The 19,697-nt window shown below is 40.5% G+C and overlaps 1 protein-coding gene across 1 annotated transcript in view; it reads left to right on the forward strand.

Annotated features, from left to right (window-relative positions):
- The window catches only part of prkd1 (protein kinase D1), a gene marked incomplete at its 3' end in the record, with an annotated part of 46,803 nt that extends 27,755 nt beyond the window's left edge, over positions 1–19,048 (forward strand). The window contains exons 9-20 of the mRNA XM_079583083.1: positions 558–635; positions 3,116–3,283; positions 5,160–5,262; positions 6,887–6,939; positions 7,023–7,095; positions 9,800–9,906; positions 9,997–10,158; positions 10,224–10,322; positions 11,538–11,698; positions 11,784–11,890; positions 15,130–15,215; positions 18,848–19,048. Of these exons, the coding sequence (XP_079439209.1) occupies positions 558–635; positions 3,116–3,283; positions 5,160–5,262; positions 6,887–6,939; positions 7,023–7,095; positions 9,800–9,906; positions 9,997–10,158; positions 10,224–10,322; positions 11,538–11,698; positions 11,784–11,890; positions 15,130–15,215; positions 18,848–19,048 (1,398 nt within the window). The remainder of the gene's footprint in view (positions 1–557; positions 636–3,115; positions 3,284–5,159; positions 5,263–6,886; positions 6,940–7,022; positions 7,096–9,799; positions 9,907–9,996; positions 10,159–10,223; positions 10,323–11,537; positions 11,699–11,783; positions 11,891–15,129; positions 15,216–18,847) is intronic.
- Between the last annotated feature and the right edge of the window lie 649 nt (positions 19,049–19,697).

Genomic DNA, 19,697 nt, shown 5'->3' on the forward strand with positions numbered 1-19,697 from the left:
TAACTCACAGACACTCTGGTAATAACACACAGACACTCTGGTAATAACTCACAGACACTCTGGTAATAACTCACAGACACTCTGGTAATAACTCACAGACACTCTGGTAATAACTCACAGACACTCTGATAATAACTCACAGACACTCTGGTAATAACTCACAGACACTCTGGTAATAACTCACAGACACTCTGGTAATAACACACAGACACTCTGGTAATAACTCACAGACACTCTGGTAATAACACACAGACACTCTGGTAATAACTCACAGACACTCTGGTAATAACTCACAGACACTCTGGTAATAACTCACAGACACTCTGGTAATAACACACAGACACTCTGGTAATAACTCACAGACACTCTGGTAATAACTCACAGACACTCTGGTAATAACACACAGACTCTCTGGTAATAACACACAGACACTCTGGTAATAACACACAGACACTCTGGTAATAACACACAGACACTCTGGTAATAACACACAGACACTCTGGTAATAACACACAGACGATGACCATGTTTCATTTTTATTATCGTGTGTGTTTCAGAGGAAGAGACATTATTGGCGCCTGGACAGCAAATGCATCACTCTGTTCCAGAACGACACCAGCAGCAAGTACTACAAGGTATTACTACTACTACTACTACTACTACTACTACTACTAGTGCTACTACTACTACTATTGTTTCTACTATTACAGAAGAAGCAGTAATAGTATGAAAAATTGATGAAAAAGTGGCAAAAATGTCACAAGAAATTGAGAAAAAATGGACGAAAAAATGACGAAAATGTGATAAAAAATGACAAAAATGTGACAAAAATGTGACAAAAATGTGACAAAAATGTGACAAAATGTGACAAAAATGTGACAAAATGTGACAAAATGTGACAAAATGTGACAAAAATGTGACAAAAATGTGACAAAATGTGACAAAAATGTGACAAAATGTGACAAAATGTGACAAAAATGTGACAAAATGTGACAAAAATGTGACAAAATGTGACAAAAATGTGACAAAATGTGACAAAATGTGACAAAAATTTGACAAAATGTGACAAAAAAATGACAAAAATGTGACAAAATGTGATAAAAAAATGACAAAAATGTGACAAAATGTGACAAAAATGTGACAAAATGTGACAAAAATGTGACAAAATGTGTTAAAAAAATGACAAAAATGTGACAAAATGTGACTAAAAAATGACAAAAATGTGACAAAATGTGACAAAAAAATGACAAAAAAATGACAAAAATGTGACAAAATGTGATAAAAAAATGACAAAAATGTGACAAAATGTGACAAAAATGTGACAAAATGTGACAAAAATGTGACAAAATGTGACTAAAAAATGACAAAAATGTGACAAAATGTGACAAAAATGTGACAAAATGTGACAAAAATGTGACAAAATGTGTTAAAAAAATGACAAAAATGTGACAAAATGTGACTAAAAAATGACAAAAATGTGACAAAATGTGACTAAAAAATGACAAAAATGTGACAAAATGTGACTAAAAAATGACAAAAATGTGACAAAATGTGACAAAAATGTGACAAAATGTGACAAAATGTGACAAAAATGTGACAAAATGTGATAAAAAAATGACAAAAAATGACAAAATGTGACAAAATGTGACAAAATGTGACTAAAAAATGACAAAAATGTGACAAAATGTGACAAAAATGTGACAAAATGTGACAAAAATGTGACAAAATGTGTTAAAAAAATGACAAAAATGTGACAAAATGTGACTAAAAAATGACAAAAATGTGACAAAATGTGACTAAAAAATGACAAAAATGTGACAAAATGTGACTAAAAAATGACAAAAATGTGACAAAATGTGACAAAAATGTGACAAAATGTGACAAAATGTGACAAAAATGTGACAAAATGTGATAAAAAAATGACAAAAAATGACAAAATGTGACAAAATGTGACAAAATGTGACTAAAAAATGACAAAAATGTGACAAAATGTGACTAAAAAATGACAAAAATGTGACAAAATGTGACAAAATGTGACTAAAAAATGACAAAAATGTGACAAAATGTGACTAAAAAATGACAAAAATGTGACAAAATGTGACTAAAAAATGACAAAAATGTGACAAAATGTGACAAAAATGTGACAAAATGTGACAAAATGTGACAAAAATGTGACAAAATGTGACAAAAAATGACAAAAATGTGACAAAAATGGGATAAAAAATGGAGGAAAAAATGACAAAAATGTGACAAAAATTTGACCAAAATAAATTAAAAATGTGATAAAAAAATGACAAAAATGTGACAAAATGTGACAAAAATGTGACAAAATGTGATAAAAAAATGACAAAAAATGACAAAAATGTGACAAAATGTGACAAAAAAATGACAAAAATGTGACAAAATGTGACAAAAATGTGACAAAATGTGACAAAATGTGACAAAAAAATGACAAAAATGTGACAAAATGTGACAAAAATGTGACAAAATGTGACAAAAATGTGACAAAAATTGGATAAAAAATGGAGGAAAAAATGACAAAAATGTGGCAAAAATTTGACCAAAAAAAATTAAAAATGTGACAAAAAAAAGGCAAAAAAATGACAAAAATGTGATAAAAAATGACTAAAAAATGACTAAAAAGTTACAATAATGATTTGAATACCCAACAAAAAAATTATGGAAAAAGTTAGCAACCAACTGCCAATGGCTTCAACACGATAAACACATGTGCGTCTCACATATATGACACTGAGGAAATACTACAGTAACAGCTCTGACCTCTGACCTCTGTCACGTGTTGTATCCAAGGCTACATGTTTGGTGGTTCAGGGCTTTTCCTTGGAGAGGCTTTATCGCGTTGAAGCTAAAGGCTAACCAGTAGCATGCTACCGTCTTGAACAGCTGGTTTCTTCAAATAAATGAGGCCGTGTTTTTACTGTTTTCTTCTTCAACAATGATAACGATTATATAAAATGCCACAGTCACTCAGCTGTCTTTCATTATATCCTCAGTAGAAATATTTTTACATCGTGGTAGTAGTTCTTCTGCTGTGGTGGAGTCTGCAGAAGCTGTGTTTTCATGTTTTTGAATGGTTTTCCCGCTCCTTTTGCAGGAGATCCCTCTGTCGGAGATCTTGACTCTGGAGCCGGCTCAGAACTTCTCGCTGCTCGCCGACGGCGCCAACCCGCACTGTTTCGAGATCACCACCGCCACTTTCATTTACTACGTCGGAGAAAACGTGGCGAGATGCGACACCAACATGAGCGGCAGCAGCTTACTGGTAAAATCTATTATTATTATTATTCCCAACCCCTTAACTCCCACCTGAACCGAGCACATTTTCTCCAGTTTGGCTTTACCCCAATCCAAAAGCTTCTGGAAAAAAGCTGTGAAAATAGAGACAAAAGTGAGACGAAAACAATGATGGAAATGTGACAAAAAAGTGAGAAAACATTGACAAAAAAGTGACGAAAAATGTATGAAAAAGTGGCAAAAATGTCACAAAAATGTCACAAGAAATTGACAAAAAATTGATGAAAAAATGACAAAAATGTGACAAAAAAATGACAAAAATGTGACAAAAAAGTGACAAAAAAATGACAAAAATGTGACAAAATGTGACAAAAAAATTATAAAAATGTGACAAAAATGTGATAAAAATTTGACAAAAAATGAAAAAAATTGGATAAAAAATTGATGAACAAATGACAAAAATGTGATAAAAAATTGACGAAAAAACTTACAAAAATGTGACAAAAATGAGTTGAAAACCCAACAAAAAAATGATGGTAAAAAAATCAGATGACGTGGGGAAAAAGATCCCCTCGGTTCAGGCGGGAGTTAAGAGGTTAAGGATTATTGAAGATTATTTTCAGGATGAATCGATGAACGGCTGAAAAACCTTCTCCCGCGTGAAGCTAAAGTGTGAGGACGAGTTAATGGAGCAACTTAATTAATGAGCTGAGCTTGGTTTGCTCAAAGCTGCACATGAACATTTGAAAGCTAAGAACCTCCAGAGTTCTGGAGGCAGACTGGGACTCATCAGGGACTGGATCTGGGATTGAGGAAGTTTATTTTCAAATTAGTTTAAACTCTAGGATCTGGAGCTCATTCTGCTCGGACTTCAACACTGTACAGACCCTCACTTTAAAAACAAAGGAGATTTTCATCAGAAATACTACATTTTCTTTTTGTGTCCCTGTAAACCAGAAAACCTTTCATCCATTAGTAACACTATAGGGCTGGGACAAAATATCGTATCGGAAACAATCGCAATACCTTTCAGTTCTAGAAAAAAAACAAAATTATTCAAATGTTTTTTTACTTCAAGTGGATCTGGTTAACACCTGTTTTGGTGCTGAAGGGTTTAAACCAATGGCTGAGGAGCGCTTCTGTGTGGTCCTCATGGCGGGAGCTGACATTGCTGTAATATCGCCCCCTGGTGGCCAGGACCGACTCCAAAAGACACTTGGAAGCTTTGATTCTGCTGAGACTGGCTCCAAAGAGTTTTTCTTTTTCTAAAAGTCGCAATTACCCATGTGAACCATGTGACCCATGTGACCACGCTGGGGGAGGTGACATATTTTTATTGTTTATTAGCCCGCAAATTGGAAGCATTTTCAGTACATTGACTGGCTCCAGAGCCTGTCAATCAAGCTCTGGAGCTCTGTGGAGGCTCCGCCCCACGAGCACAGGGCTTCCCGCCTTTTTAAGGAACAGGAGGAGACAGAGCGGCCATTAAGGTTCACACAGGACTCGGGACCTTTTCTATGAATGGAGCTGAATAGGTAATAATCTATTATCTCTAATTATTATATCTATGGTTTAAACCAGGGGTGCCCCCGCCAGAGTGACCTACTTTCACACCGCAGATGATTAATACCAACTCTCCCATTCATTCTCAGTGGTAAATATGGATGCAGTACACTGTTTGGCCACCAGCGTCAAATTGGGGGCGCTGTTTCACTCCTATCACAAAGTTAAGGAAACACTTGGTCTTGGAGTTTCAAAATGATCTTAAGGCATTTTCTGTGAGTTAAACGAATGAGGCAAAGTCCCTGTAGATCTTCTTCAGTGGTGAAAGAGACGTCTGGTCAGATGTGGCTCTAATGAAGCCGAACATTCTGAGAAAGAATAAATGAAGGTTTGTGTTGCAGGTCAGCGGCGTCGGGGCGGACGTGGCGCGGATGTGGGAGATGGCCATTCAACACGCACTGATGCCGGCGGTGTCTACGGGCATCGCCCACCACCCAGGCCACAGTGAGTCCTGCAGGCACTCCAGGGGCATGATGGGTAATCAGGAGGGGGATCCATGAATGAGTCCAGACCCGAGGTTTGAACTGGAGAGACACTGATACATTCACACAAACAATATTATCTCTACTCGGGATGAACGACAGCAGGATTTACTACAGATCTGTTTCACTCTGAAGACTAAATGAACACATCAAAGAGGGAACAGAAAACCTTTCTCTGGGATTTTTACAGTTTGTCATGTCAACAGAGTCTGAGTCAGTGTTTAACCCCTTAACTCCCACCTGAACCGAGCACAGTTTCTCCAGTTTGGCTTTACCCCAATCCAAAAGCTTCTGGAAAAAAGCTGTGAAAATAGCAACAAAACTGAGACGAAAACAATGATGGAAATGTGACAAAAAAGTGACGAAAAATTGATGAAAAAGTGGCAAAAATGTCACAAGAAATTGACAAAAAATTGACGAAAAAATGACAAAAAAAATATGACAAAAAAAATACAAAAATGTGATAAATTTTTACAAAAAAATGACAAAAATGTGACAAAAAAAATACAAAAAATTGACAAAAAATTGATGAAAAAATGACAAAAATGTGACAAAAAATGTTGACAAAAATGTGATAAATAAAAATAAAATGTGACAAAAAAAAATGTGACAAAAAATGACAAAAATGTGGCAAAAAATTACAAAAAAAATACAAAAACAATTACAAAAAAAATTACTAAAAAAATTACAAAAAATTACAAAAATGTGATTAAAACATTACAAAAAAGTTACAAAAATGAGTTGAACACCCAACAAAAAAATGATGGAAAAAAAATCTGATGTAAGGAAAAAGATCCTCTCGGTTAAGAGGTTATGCTGCTCAAGACGTTAGCATGCTACAGGTTAGCAACCAACTGCCAATGGCTTCAACACGATAAACACATGTGTGTCTCACATCTAAAGACTGAGGAAATACTACAGTAACAGCTCTGACCTCTGACCTCTGTCACGTGTTGTATCCAAGGCTACATGTTTGGACTGTGGTTCAGGGCTTTTTCTTGGAGAGGCTTATCGCGTTGAAGCTAAAGGCTAACCAGTAGCATGCTAACGTCTTCAACAGTTGGTTTCTTCAAATAAATGGGGCCGTGTTTTTACTGTTTTCTTTCATTGTCTTTCATTATATCCTTAGCAGAAATATTTTTACATAGTAGTAGTAGTAGTAGTAGTAGTAGTAGTAGTAGTAGTAGTAGTAGTAGTAGTAGTATAGTAGTAGTAGTAGTAGAAGTAGTAGTAGTAGAAGTAGTACTGCATAATTCTACTTTGGTATTCAAAAGTCACATGACTGAAAGAAATGTATAGTGAGTTGTTTATATCCTGATCTCTTGTTATGTCAGGGCCCTCTGCTGGACACCTGTGGAATCGTTCCTTTTTTAAACTTAAGCTGCCCCCTAGTGGCTGGAGTGAGCATTCTGGTTATTTCTTAATAATCCATAACTTCGCACAGGAATGAGAGACTTACTGAGAGGCCGCATTAAATCCTTTCGCGGGTCATTAATCGTACAGAGCCTCGTCCTCTGCACCTCCTGACCTCCTGACCTTCTGACCTTCTGACCTCCTGACCTCCTGACCTTCTCCTTTCTCCACAGAGGACGTGTCCGTCAGCATCTCCGTGTCCAACTGTCAGATCCAAGAGAACGTGGTAAGAAACTCCTCATGACATCCTTCATCATTATTTCATCAAACGTTTCAATGTGAACTCACGCTGATGTTTTTCGTTTCCAGGACATAAACTCGGTTTACCAGATATTTCCTGACGAGGTCCTGGGCTCCGGGCAGTTCGGCATCGTGTACGGAGGTGAGACGATGCTTTGTTGTGAAAGGGAAGCACAGGAAGTGACTGTTTTATGTTTTATTGTGAAAGGGAAGCACAAGAAGTGACTGTTTTATGTTTTATTGTGAAAGCGACGCACAAGAAGTGACTGTTTTATGTTTTATTGTGAAAGCTAAGTGCATGAAGTGACTGTTTTATGTTTTATTGTGAAAGGGAAGCACAAGAAGTGACTGTTTTATGTTTTATTGTGAAAGGGAAGCACAAGAAGTGACTGTTTTATGTTTTGTTGTGAAAGTTAAGTGCATGAAGTGACTGTTTTATGTTTTATTGTGAAAGGGAAGCACAAGAAGTGACTGTTTTATGTTTTATTGTGAAAGGGAAGCACAAGAAGTGACTGTTTTATGTTTTATTGTGAAAGGGAAGCACAAGAAGTGACTGTTTTATGTTTTGTTGTGAAAGTTAAGTGCATGAAGTGACTGTTTTATGTTTTATTGTGAAAGCTAAGTGCATGAAGTGACTGTTTTATGTTTTATTGTGAAAGGGAAGCACAAGAAGTGACTGTTTTATGTTTTATTGTGAAAGGGAAGCACAAGAAGTGACTGTTTTATGTTTTGTTGTGAAAGTTAAGTGCAAGAAGTGACTGTTTTATGTTTTATTGTGAAAGGGAAGCACAAGAAGTGACTGTTTTATGTTTTATTGTGAAAGCGACGCACAAGAAGTGACTGTTTTATGTTTTATTGTGTGAAAGGGAAGCACAGGAAGTGACTGTTTTATGTTTTATTGTGAAAGGGAAGCACAGGAAGTGACTGTTTTATGTTTTATTGTGAAAGGGAAGCACAGGAAGTGACTGTTTTATGTTTTATTGTGAAAGCTAAGCACAAGAAGTGACTGTTTTATGTTTTATTGTGAAAGGGAAGCACAAGAAGTGACTGTTTTATGTTTTATTGTGAAAGGGAAGCACAAGAAGTGACTGTTTTATGTTTTGTTGTGAAAGCTAAGTGCAAGAAGTGACTGTTTTATGTTTTATTGTGAAAGGGAAGCACAAGAAGTGACTGTTTTATGTTTTGTTGTGAAAGCTAAGTGCAAGAAGTGACTGTTTTATGTTTTATTGTGAAAGGGAAGCACAAGAAGTGACTGTTTTATGTTTTGTTGTGAAAGGGAAGCACAGGAAGTTACTGTTTTATGTTTTGTTGTGAAAGGGAAGCACAGGAAGTTACTGTTTTATGTTTTATTGTGAAAGGGAAGCACAGGAAGTGACTGTTTTATGTTTTATTGTGAAAGCTAAGTGCAAGAAGTGACTGTTTTATGTTTTATTGTGAAAGGGAAACACAAGAAGTGACTGTTTTATGTTTTGTTGTGAAAGGGAAGCACAGGAAGTGACTGTTTTTATGTATTATTGTGAAAGCTAAGCACAAGAAGCGACTATTTCATGTTTTTTTTCTGTGAAAGTTAAGCACAGGAAGTGACTGTTTTATGTTTTATTATGAAAGGGAAGCACAGGAAGTGACTGTTTTATGTTCTATTATGAAGGGGAAGCACAAGAAGTGACTGTTTTTATGTTTTATTGTGAAAGGGAAGCACCGGAAGTGACTGCTTTATGTTTTATTATGAAAGGGAAGCACAGGAAGTGACTGCTTTATGTTTTATTGTGAAAGGGAAGCACAGGAAGTGACTGTTTTATGTTTTGTTGTGAAAGGGAAGCACAGGAAGTTACTGTTTTATGTTTTGTTGTGAAAGGGAAGCACAGGAAGTTACTGTTTTATGTTTTATTGTGAAAGGGAAGCACAAGAAGTAACTGTTTTATGTTTTGTTGTGAAAGCTAAGTGCAAGAAGTGACTGTTTTATGTTTTATTGTGAAAGGGAAGCACAAGAAGTGACTGTTTTATGTTTTGTTGTGAAAGGGAAGCACAGGAAGTTACTGTTTTATGTTTTGTTGTGAAAGGGAAGCACAGGAAGTTACTGTTTTATGTTTTATTGTGAAAGGGAAGCACAGGAAGTGACTGTTTTATGTTTTATTGTGAAAGCTAAGTGCAAGAAGTGACTGTTTTATGTTTTATTGTGAAAGGGAAACACAAGAAGTGACTGTTTTATGTTTTGTTGTGAAAGGGAAGCACAGGAAGTGACTGTTTTTATGTATTATTGTGAAAGCTAAGCACAAGAAGCGACTATTTCATGTTTTTTTTCTGTGAAAGTTAAGCACAGGAAGTGACTGTTTTATGTTTTATTATGAAAGGGAAGCACAGGAAGTGACTGTTTTATGTTCTATTATGAAGGGGAAGCACAAGAAGTGACTGTTTTTATGTTTTATTGTGAAAGGGAAGCACCGGAAGTGACTGCTTTATGTTTTATTGTGAAAGGGAAGCACAGGAAGTGACTGTTTTATGTTTTATTATGAAAGGGAAGCACAGGAAGTGACTGCTTTATGTTTTATTGTGAAAGGGAAGCACAGGAAGTGACTGTTTTATGTTTTATTATGAAAGGGAAGCACAAGAAGTTACTGTTTTAAGCTTTATTGTGAAAGTTAATTGCAAGAAGTGACTGTTTTTATGTTTGGTTGTGAAAGGGAAGCACAAGAAGTGACTGCTTTATGTTTTATTGTGAAAGGGAAGCACAAGAAGTGATTGTTTTGATGTTTTGTTGTGAAAGGGAAGCACAGGAAGTGAAATTTCTGTATTTTATTGTGGAAGGTAAACACCTGAAGTGACTGTTTTATGTTTTATTATGAAAGGTAAACACAGGAAGTCGGGTCGAGACGTGGCCATCAAGATCATCGACAAAATGCGGTTCCCGACCAAACAGGAGTCGCAGCTTCGAAACGAGGTGGCCATTTTACAGGTGAGACACAAACAGACTTTAGTCAAACTGAGTCCCTCGTGATGACATGGAACACCTGCCTCTGGACGTGTTTCTGCTCCTCCTGGGCAGAGTCTGCACCACCCGGGCGTGGTCAACCTGGACTGCATGTTCGAGACTCCGGAGCGGGTGTTCGTGGTGATGGAGAAGCTTCACGGCGACATGTTGGAGATGATTCTGTCCAGCGAGAAAGGGCGGCTCCCTGAACGCAACACCAAGTTCATGGTCACGCAGGTGAGACGTGAGCGTGAGAGGCCCGGGGTGTTCAGGAAACGTCTGACCTCCTTCTCCTGCTGCAGATCCTCGTGGCCCTGAGGCATCTCCACTTCAAAAACATCGTTCACTGTGACCTGAAGCCGGAGAACGTGCTGCTGGCCTCCTCAGACCCTTTCCCTCAGGTACAGCTCAACAAGCAGCGCATGAAGTTTAGAATTTATCTTTCATTCTTAGATTTGTGTCTGAACAAAATCATTGCTTTTTCAAACTTTGAGCTCGAATTCTTCAGTTTGAACAAAATGACTGACATGTTGTGGAGAACAGGTGCAAAGCAGATGATTTGATCTGTTTTATGATTTATTGTGAAAGCGAAGCACAGGAAGTGACTGTTTTATGTTTTATTGTGAAAGGGAACAACCCCGTGAACTGCTACCTTAACGTGGTGGGGTTGTTTGAGCCCGAATGATCCGAGGAGCTTTGTTGTCTGGGGCTTTATGCCCCTGGTAGGGTCTCCCATGGCAAACAGGTCCGAGGTGACGGGTCAGACGAAGAGCAGTTCAGAAGACCCTCATGGATGTACAATATACAAGGACCGAGACGTCGCCCGGCATGGCGCAGCCCGAAGGGACGACGTGGGCCCGCCCTCCTGTGGACCCACCACCCGCAGAGGGATCCGTAGGGGTCGGGTGCAGAGAGGACTGGGTGGCAGTCAGAGGCAGGTGCCTCGACGACCTGGTCCACGTGCACAGCTTCTGGCGTTCGGGACATGGAACGACACCTCGCTGGGGGGGAGGAGCCTGAGCTTGTGCGGGAGGTTGAGAGATACCGACTAGATATAGTCGGGCTCACCTCCACGCACAGCTTGGGTTCCGGATCCCAACTCCTGGAGAGAGGCTGGACTCTCCATTTTTCTGGAGTTGCCCGCGGGGAGAGGCGGCGGGCTGGGGTGGGTTTGCTCATATCCCCCCAGCTCAGCCGCCACGTGTTGGAGTTCACCCCGGTGGACGAGAGGGTCGCGTCCCTACGCCCTACGCGGTGTTTTTGATCAGGAAATAGCTAAACAACATGGTTAAAAGCTCCAAAAAGTCGATTTTACAAGGCAAGAAATGACTTCATTCTGTTCTTGCAGCTCTCGGCGTAAAAGTTCTTGCGTCTTATGAAGAATGAATGAGTCTTGAGTAAACTCTGGTACTCGAGAGTTACTCCTAAAATCCTCACTGTCACTCACTCACTCACCTCACTCACATCATTAAAGGGGGGGTATTATGCAAAATTGACTTTTCAAGCTTTCCATCATGTTATTCTGTCACTCCCTCATTTAAAACATGCCTGAAGTGTTGCCTTGGCACATTCACGTATTTCTGAGTAATCTGTGTGTTTTCCGCGTGTGTTTTCAGGTGAAACTGTGTGACTTCGGATTCGCCCGTATCATCGGGGAGAAGTCGTTCAGGCGCTCGGTCGTGGGAACTCCGGCTTATCTGGCGCCCGAGGTCCTGCGGAACAAGGGCTACAACCGCTCGCTGGACATGTGGAGCGTCGGCGTCATCGTCTACGTCAGGTATTTCTGCCCCACGGCCGCAGACGGACACAAGCCCCGCCCCCGCCCCGCGCTGACTCCTCCCACTTTACTCCTGTGGTTTCAGCCTGAGCGGGACGTTCCCCTTTAACGAAGACGAGGACATCAACGATCAGATCCAGAACGCCGCCTTCATGTACCCGCCGCACCCCTGGAAGAAGGTCTCCCAGGAAGGTACTCACCCCCAGTCCACCCCCGCCCCCCCCCCCGTCCCACAGCCACACCCAACAAACTCTCTCTTTAAGAGGTTTATTCTCTCAGATTTATCCAGGAAGTGACTCCAACACGTCCCACGCTCATTCATTCACAAATACTGTTTGGTATCCACGTGTAGCAGGAAACGCTCTGTGTCTAGATGATGCTGTAATCCATATATGGTCATTTCCTTTGTGGGCGACAGGAACATGTAAAAACGTTTTTTTTTTATTATTATCACTATTATTTTTTTTATTATTATTATTATTATGGAACAGTTTTGAAAAAGTGTTTTAAAAAAATGTAAAAAAGTTTTAAAAAGTTTTGAATTTTTTTTTTTACATTTATTGAATTTTTTGGGGGGAAATTATGGAACCATTTGTATTTTTAAAATGTTTTAATGGAAAAAAAAAATGAAAAAGTTTTGGAAAATTTGGGAAAAAATAAAAAAAATGGAAAAATTATGGAACAATTTGGAAAAGTTTTTGGAAAATTTTGGAATTTTGTCTCTCCCTGGTCTTTCCCACACTTATTCATTCACAAATACTGACCTGTTTGGTATCCACGTGTAGCAGGAAAGGCTCTGTACCTCGATAAGCCTGTAATCCAAATATGGGCATTTCCTTTGTGGGAGACAGGAAAATGTAAAAAAAAAATGAAAAAAGATTAACGTTTTTTTTATTTTTATTATTATCACTATTATTATTATTATCACTATTATTATTATTATTATTATTATTATTATTATTATTATTATTATTATTATTATTATTATATGATTTTTTTTTTTCATTTTTTGAAAAAAATTGGGGAAAATTATGGAACCATTTGTATATATGTTTTTTTTAATGACAAAAAAATAGAAAGAGTTTTGGAAAATTTGGGAAAAAAAAAAAAAAAAAAGTTAAAATTATGGAACAATTTGGAAAAGCTTTTTAAAAAGTTTGGAATTTTTTTTTTAAAACTTTGGAAAATTTTGGAATTGTGTCTCTCCCTGGTCTTTCCCACACTTATTCACTCACAAATACTGACGTGTTTGGTATCCACGTGTAGCAGGAAAGGCTCTGTACCTCGATAAGCCTGTAATCCAAATATGGTCATTTTCTTTGTGGGAGACAGGAACATGTAAAAAATAAAAATAAAAATAAAAATAAAAAATATTATTATTATTATTATGTTTATTATTATTATTTTTATTACTATGGAACAGTTTGGAAAAAAGAGCGTTTAAAGAATGTAAAAAAGTTTTGAAGTTTTGAAGTTTTTTTTGTTGTTGAGGAAATTATGGAACCATTTGTATTTTCTAATTTTTTGAATGAAAAAAAAATGAAAACGTTTTGGAAAATTTGGGGAAAAATAAAAAAAAATGGAAAAATTATGGAACAATTTTTAAAAACTTTGGAAAATTTTGGAATGTGGAATTGTGTCGCTCCCTGGTCTTTCCCACGCTTATTCATTCACAAAATACTGACATGTTTGGTATCCACGTGTAGCAGGAAAGGCAGGGCCCGAGATGACGCTGTAATCCAAATATGGTCATTTCCTTTGACGGAGACAGTTATTTAAAAAATGATGGAACCGTTTGGAAAATGTTCTCCAACGTGGTGGTGCTCCCTGAGGTTTTCATTCCCCTGTTCCACACTTTACAGCAGGGGAACAGGCAACGTCCGGCCCGGGGGCCAAATGAGGCCCTCCAGCACCGAACCTCTGGCCCTCAAGATGAGTCTGAGAAATATTGTGACACAAATACTGTCAATTACTTCCCATTTTCCAAACAGAACCCCCCGTTAGGTCATGTGTTACGTAGAACGAGGGCATTTGTTGAAAGTGCTGCAGGTTCGGCCCTCGATAAAGAAAAATGTCCCTCCACGACCTCAGCTCCACAGGCTCCCACTCAACTCAAGCTTTTTCACAAGGATTTTTACAGATTTCATTCAATCAAAAACTTGCAATTCATTTTCTCCTCATGTTCATGTCAGTGATCAGCAGGAAACGTTTCATTTTGATATCTGCATGTTATTTATTATTCCCTATTCACCTGCAGCGCCTGGACTTAAAGCCGCACTAAGTAACGTGTTTACCTTAATAAACCCTCCCCGTAGTCCCTGTGGGGGTCATACAAGTGTTAATGGGATGATTAGAGGGTCTTTCATCTCCCCCTGGTGTCTCTGGACAGAAAACCATGTTTGCAACTTGACTGCCACCGGTGCGGAGCCACCAATACACACTAATGAAATCACGAAGAAGAAGCTAACATGCTAACGGGCAAAGCTAACTGCGGGCTAACGTCACTTTAAACAGTATTTACAGTCAAGTTTGAGTGAAAAAAAATATTTCCGTTTTCCGTATAATTGGATGCACAGTAACCCTCTCTCCCTTCACCTTTCCTGTCAGCATAGTATTTACTTTCCAAGACAATTTAGGTTAAAAAATCGTAACTTGCTACGACACCTGCAGTTGCACTTATGGCCTCAAGGGGGAAGAGTTACTTAGTACTGCTTTAAGACACAGTGAGCAGGAATGACGCCCCCCTCCCTCTTTCCTCCCTCCCCCCCCTCCCTCCCCTCCTCTCCCCTCCCTCTCTCCCCTCCCCTCCCTCTCCCCTCTCCCCCCTCTCCTTCCTCCCTCTCCCCTCCCCTCCTCTCTCCCCTCCTTTCTCCCTCTCCTCCCTCCCCTCCTCCCCTCCTCTCCCCTCCCCTCTCCTCCCTCCCCTCCTCCCCTCCTCTCCCCTCCCCTCTCCTCTCTCTCTCCCTCCCCTCCCCTCTCCCCTCCCTCTCCTCTCCCCTCCCCTCTCTCCCTCCTCTCCCCTCCCTCCCCTCTCCTCTCCTCCCTCTCCCCTTCCCTCTCCTCTCCCTCGTCCCCTCCTCCCCTCTCCCCTCTCCCTCCCCTCTCCCCCCTCCCCTCCCTCTCCCCCAGACGCTTCCTGTCGCGGCGCGCTCATGTGGAGAAACCCGGGCCTCCCTTTAAAGCCCGGACGCGCTGACCCCGCGCTAATGCTACACTCATGTTAGCTTTGCTCATTAACCTCCGCTGCCCCCTCACAGCAGGGGGCGCTCCTCTGCGGGGGGAGGCGGGGTGAGGACTTCATCACTCGTCCCCAAAGGAGCGGGACCTGGACTTTTGTCTGTGTTTGGAAACGGCCAGGGCTGCGCTGGTTAAAGACGCTGAAGAACAGATTTTAAGGTTTTGTTTTTGACTGTTTGTTTGTTCCGCCTCAGCCATCGACCTGATCTCCAACCTGCTGCAGGTGAAGATGAGGAAGAGGTACAGCGTGGACAAGACCCTCAGCCACCCCTGGCTCCAGGTACTCCCCCCAAACCGACCCTTCCCATGAGGCTGAGCAGAGGAGCCCAGACCTCCCCCTCCTCAGACGCTTCCTCCAGCTGAACAGGAGGCTCCTCAGCAACTCAAATATTTAGTCTTAATTTTAGTCAAAGTGTTATTTTTATGACTAAAATTGGACTAAAACTGTGACTAAAATGTCCAGATGTTTTAGTCTAAACTAAAATCAGACTAAATAAAAATGAAAAGGAGAGACTAAAATCATCCAAACTTGTATTGAGCGTCTGAAAGAGCCTCAGATCATGTAAAGTCTCTGTTAAAGGGACTATAAAGAGTTTAAAAATGTTAAAATTAAGTATTTTCCTCGCCCTACATGTTCCAGCCATGTCCTAATGTGTAGAATGAGCTCAGACCTGTTCACCACAACTGCCTCTAAAATCCTGTACGTCACTCAAAAATGTGTCACTTCGGCCCGAATTGCCGTCATGCACGAGCTTAATATAGAAGGTGCAGTTACACATATGGCCTGAGGTGGCAGTAGAGAGTATAAAATGGCCAACTTGCTTCCAGCCCCTTTAAAGGATCAGCTCTGAGCTTTGTTCATGTGGAGCAGAAACATGAAGCAGAGGAACAACATTAAACATGATTATAATGAATATTATCAATGCAAAGTCCACTAAATTAGTCTTAGTTTTAGTCGACTAAATCTTGACTAAAATCAAATTACATTTTAGTCAAAAGACTAAAACTAGATTAAAAGTTGTTCATGAGACTAAAACTAAGACTAAAATAAGACTAAATAAAAATGAAAAGGAGAGACTAAAATCATCCAAACTTCTATTGAGCGCCTCACAGCTAGAAGGTCCCGGGTTCGATTCCCACCTGGAATGTGTGGAAATTTGCATGTTCTCCCCGTGTCTTCGTAGGTTTCCTCCGGGTACTCTGATTTCCCCACCACTAAAAACGTGTACAATAGATTCCCCTCTGGGGCCAGGACTCCCCTGAAAAAGAGATTCTTAAGGCGAGACACTGCAGGTGAACAGGGAAAAAATAAATGTAGAGATTTCAATTTGAAACTCATGCTGAACATCACAGATATAAATATGAGAAAAAAATGTGTTGCATTTTTTCTGTCATTTTATGTTTTCACATAAAAATGGCCAAAATTGCCTATATTTTGGGCAACGAAATCAAAATAATGAATTGATCCAGATTAAATGTTATGGTTTAATTTAATTGACATATTAGTGACTAATATTTTTTCAGAGGGGATTTTGGATATTTTGTTTAGTTTTTTAATAAACTAATCATCAGTGAAAAAATCTGTAAAAACTCAAATTCCGCCTGTTTTTTTGTTTGTTTCAAAGTTGAATAAATCAGGCTAGGAATTAGATATTAAAAAATCCCTCTGAAAAAACCTTCAAAACATTGTTGTGTCTCAGACTGTAAAGTGTGGAGTCTGTGGGAGCTTCTATAAGGGCTCAGGCTCTGCCCGAGTGCGGCTTCTCTCATTCAGAGAAAACCAGCCCTGAAGTTTTGTAGCGAGTGCTCATGCTCGGCCCGTTCTTCCACTTTTCCGCTCCGGCGTCTCGTAGGAGGAAAAACACCATATTTGGTTTAAAGCGTCATCACGGGGCCCCTTAGCAGGACACGTGGATGTCAAATCTGTCAATATTTATGAATGAAAACCCGCGGGAAAGACGGCCTTTCTACTTCCGGGTCGCCCCCGCCTCGCAGACAAAACATCATCAAATAAACATCATCATTTTTATATCTGACATGAAAACTAAGATGTAAAGGGAGGAAAACAGATACAAATCTCCACTTCGATCAATACTTTCACCTGCCGTGTCTCGCCTTCACCTCAGTGGGACTGTCCTGGTTAGATATAGGTTAATAAAATAAATAAATGTGGCAGAAGCTCCATGAAGTCGAGGACCTGGATTAAATATGATTATAATGAATATTATAAATGTAAAGTCGACCAAATTCGTCTTAAATTTAGTCGACTTCCTGTTCACCTCCTCCACCCATGGATCTCACGCTCCACCCGTCCCTCACTGAGAACACGACCCTGAGACACTTGAGCTCCTCCACCGACCTGGAGAGGGGGGGCACCTCTTCCCCACAGAGAACCACGGCCGGAGGTGGGGTGGATGGAGCGTGAGATCGACAGAGAAGGTCTGGGCGCTCCCTCAGAGGTCGGGGGAGGAGCTCAGATACTCAGGAGGAGCTCGGAGCAGAGTCGCTGCTCCTTCAGGTCGAGAGGAGCAGCTGAGGAGCCTCGGGCATGTGTTCCAGGCATGTCCTGTTGGGAGGAGGCCCAGGACACGCTGGAGGGACTGTCATAGGCTGACCATGTCTCGTGATGAAGCAGTATTTTTACAGACACATCAGTGATCTGCAAACATCTGCTGCAAACATCTGCATTTAGGCTTCGTCGCTCAAATCACAGTTTCCACATTTATTTCCCAATTTCTTCCTCATATTTTTCCTTTTTTTCCCTCAATTCCAAGTGTCATAAACAAACATGCTGCACCTCACGTACTTACATGTCGGGCCTGGCTCCATTTGACCATGTAGAGCGCGCTCACTGACCTCTGACCTCTGTGTCTCTGACCGAATGTCCACCCTCGTCCCTAACCCCTCATTCACTACATAGGCCCGCACTATATAGTCACTATATAGTCACTGATTCTGTTCAACGTTTATTTTATGAAACAGAACGACTGTTTTGTTACTTTTACAGGCGTTTTATTTGACATTTAAATAAAAATTAAAACTATCATCACAAAAAAAGGAAGAAAAAAAAAGTCTCTCCAGCGTGAGGTCAGAGCCCGGTGTCTGAACACCAGCAGACTGAGCCACGACATCTGATAAAAGTTCAATAAACTCCGGGAATAAAGTATTTCTGTGATAAAAAACAAACTCAGAGACAGTGGAATATTTATGGATTAATTCGAGTCAGATACTTTATATTTAACATGGATTTTACATGAATGGCTCGGATTATTCCAGAGGAAACTATCGGTCATTTAACAGCTCCAGCTAAAGGTTAGCAGCTAACGTTAGCATGAAGCTATCGGTCATTTAACAGCTCCAGCTAAAGGTTAGCAGCTAACGTTAGCATCTTTTCACCGTAGCCGTTTATATTTAGGTCGTTTATTCCTGAGAAACACAAACACACGACTGAAACAGCTGATTTACTTCAGTCATGTTTAGTTCACAGACCTGTCTCTGTCAGGCTCTTCTCCCACTCTCCCAGTGCATTGTGGTCTATATTGACCCGTTTAGTGACCATCGATGCTCACTACTTTTTGAGATGCATTGTGGGAAATTTCGAGTGGACGACTTTTTTCTCTCTGGACATTCGGACACGCCTACAACATGTGACCACTATATAGTCACTATATAGGGAATAGTGCGGACATTCGGAGACAGCCTGTCTCCCTGACCTCTGACCTCTGTCTCTCTGACCTCTGTCTCTCTGACCTCTGTCTCTCTGACCTCTCTCTCCTCTGACCTCTCTCTCCTCTGACCTCTCTCTCCTCTGTCTCCCTGACCTCTCTCTCCTCTGACCTCTGTCTCCTCTGACCTCTGTCTCCCTGACCTCTGACCCCTGACCTCTCCCTGACCTCTGACCTCTGTGTCCAGGACTACCAGATGTGGCTGGACCTGCGTGGTCTGGAGATGCGCATGAACGAGCGCTACATCACCCACGAGAGCGACGACCTGCGCTGGCTTCACCACGCCCAGCTCAACGGTCCCCACGGCGACCGGCGCGGCAGCGTGGACGGATACGCCGAGGCGGACGAGGAGCTGGAGACGCTGAGCGAGAAAGTCAGCGACCTCTGACCTGTGACCACCTCGGGTTACGCTTTCCTCTGGACGTAGCACTTAGAGTTTTTACGTTTCTGCTTCAAACTCACGAAAAGAACGAGGCCGAGGGTTTCTGTGGACGAGAACGACAAGGTTCAACCAAATATATTACCGTAAATGCTCTAATATATATTACCGTAAATGCTCTAATATATATTACCGTAAATGGTCTAATATATATTACCGTAAATGCTCTAATATATATTTACCGTAAATGCTCTAATATATATATTACCGTAAATGCTCTAATATATATTACCGTAAATGCTCTAATACAGGCCGGGGCCTTTATTTACTCCAGGGCATCTGGGACCAGGCCTTTATTGGAACCAGGCCACAGTTAGAGACAGGACGGCCAGGAAAATGAAGAAAAACGAGACTTGTGTCCATTTGCACCTAAAATATTAGTTTCTTTTATTAATGAACATTTCAAACCCTCTCCCAGCGGCTGGAACATTGACGGCTTTTATTTTGTCGGGACAACAGGAAGTGTTTCGTTGCTGTTAGCGGAGCTTTGACATCAGTGTCACTGCAGGTTTCTGTTTCTGGATTATTTGTTGTTATCTCGTGTAAAAGTTGAGTTTAGACGGAGCGTTTGTGTTTGTGATCGATCATGAGACTGACC

Source organism: Gobius niger, assembly GCF_951799975.1.
Source record: "Gobius niger genome assembly, contig: SCAFFOLD_113, whole genome shotgun sequence".
Taxonomy (NCBI): Eukaryota; Metazoa; Chordata; class Actinopteri; order Gobiiformes; family Gobiidae; genus Gobius; species Gobius niger.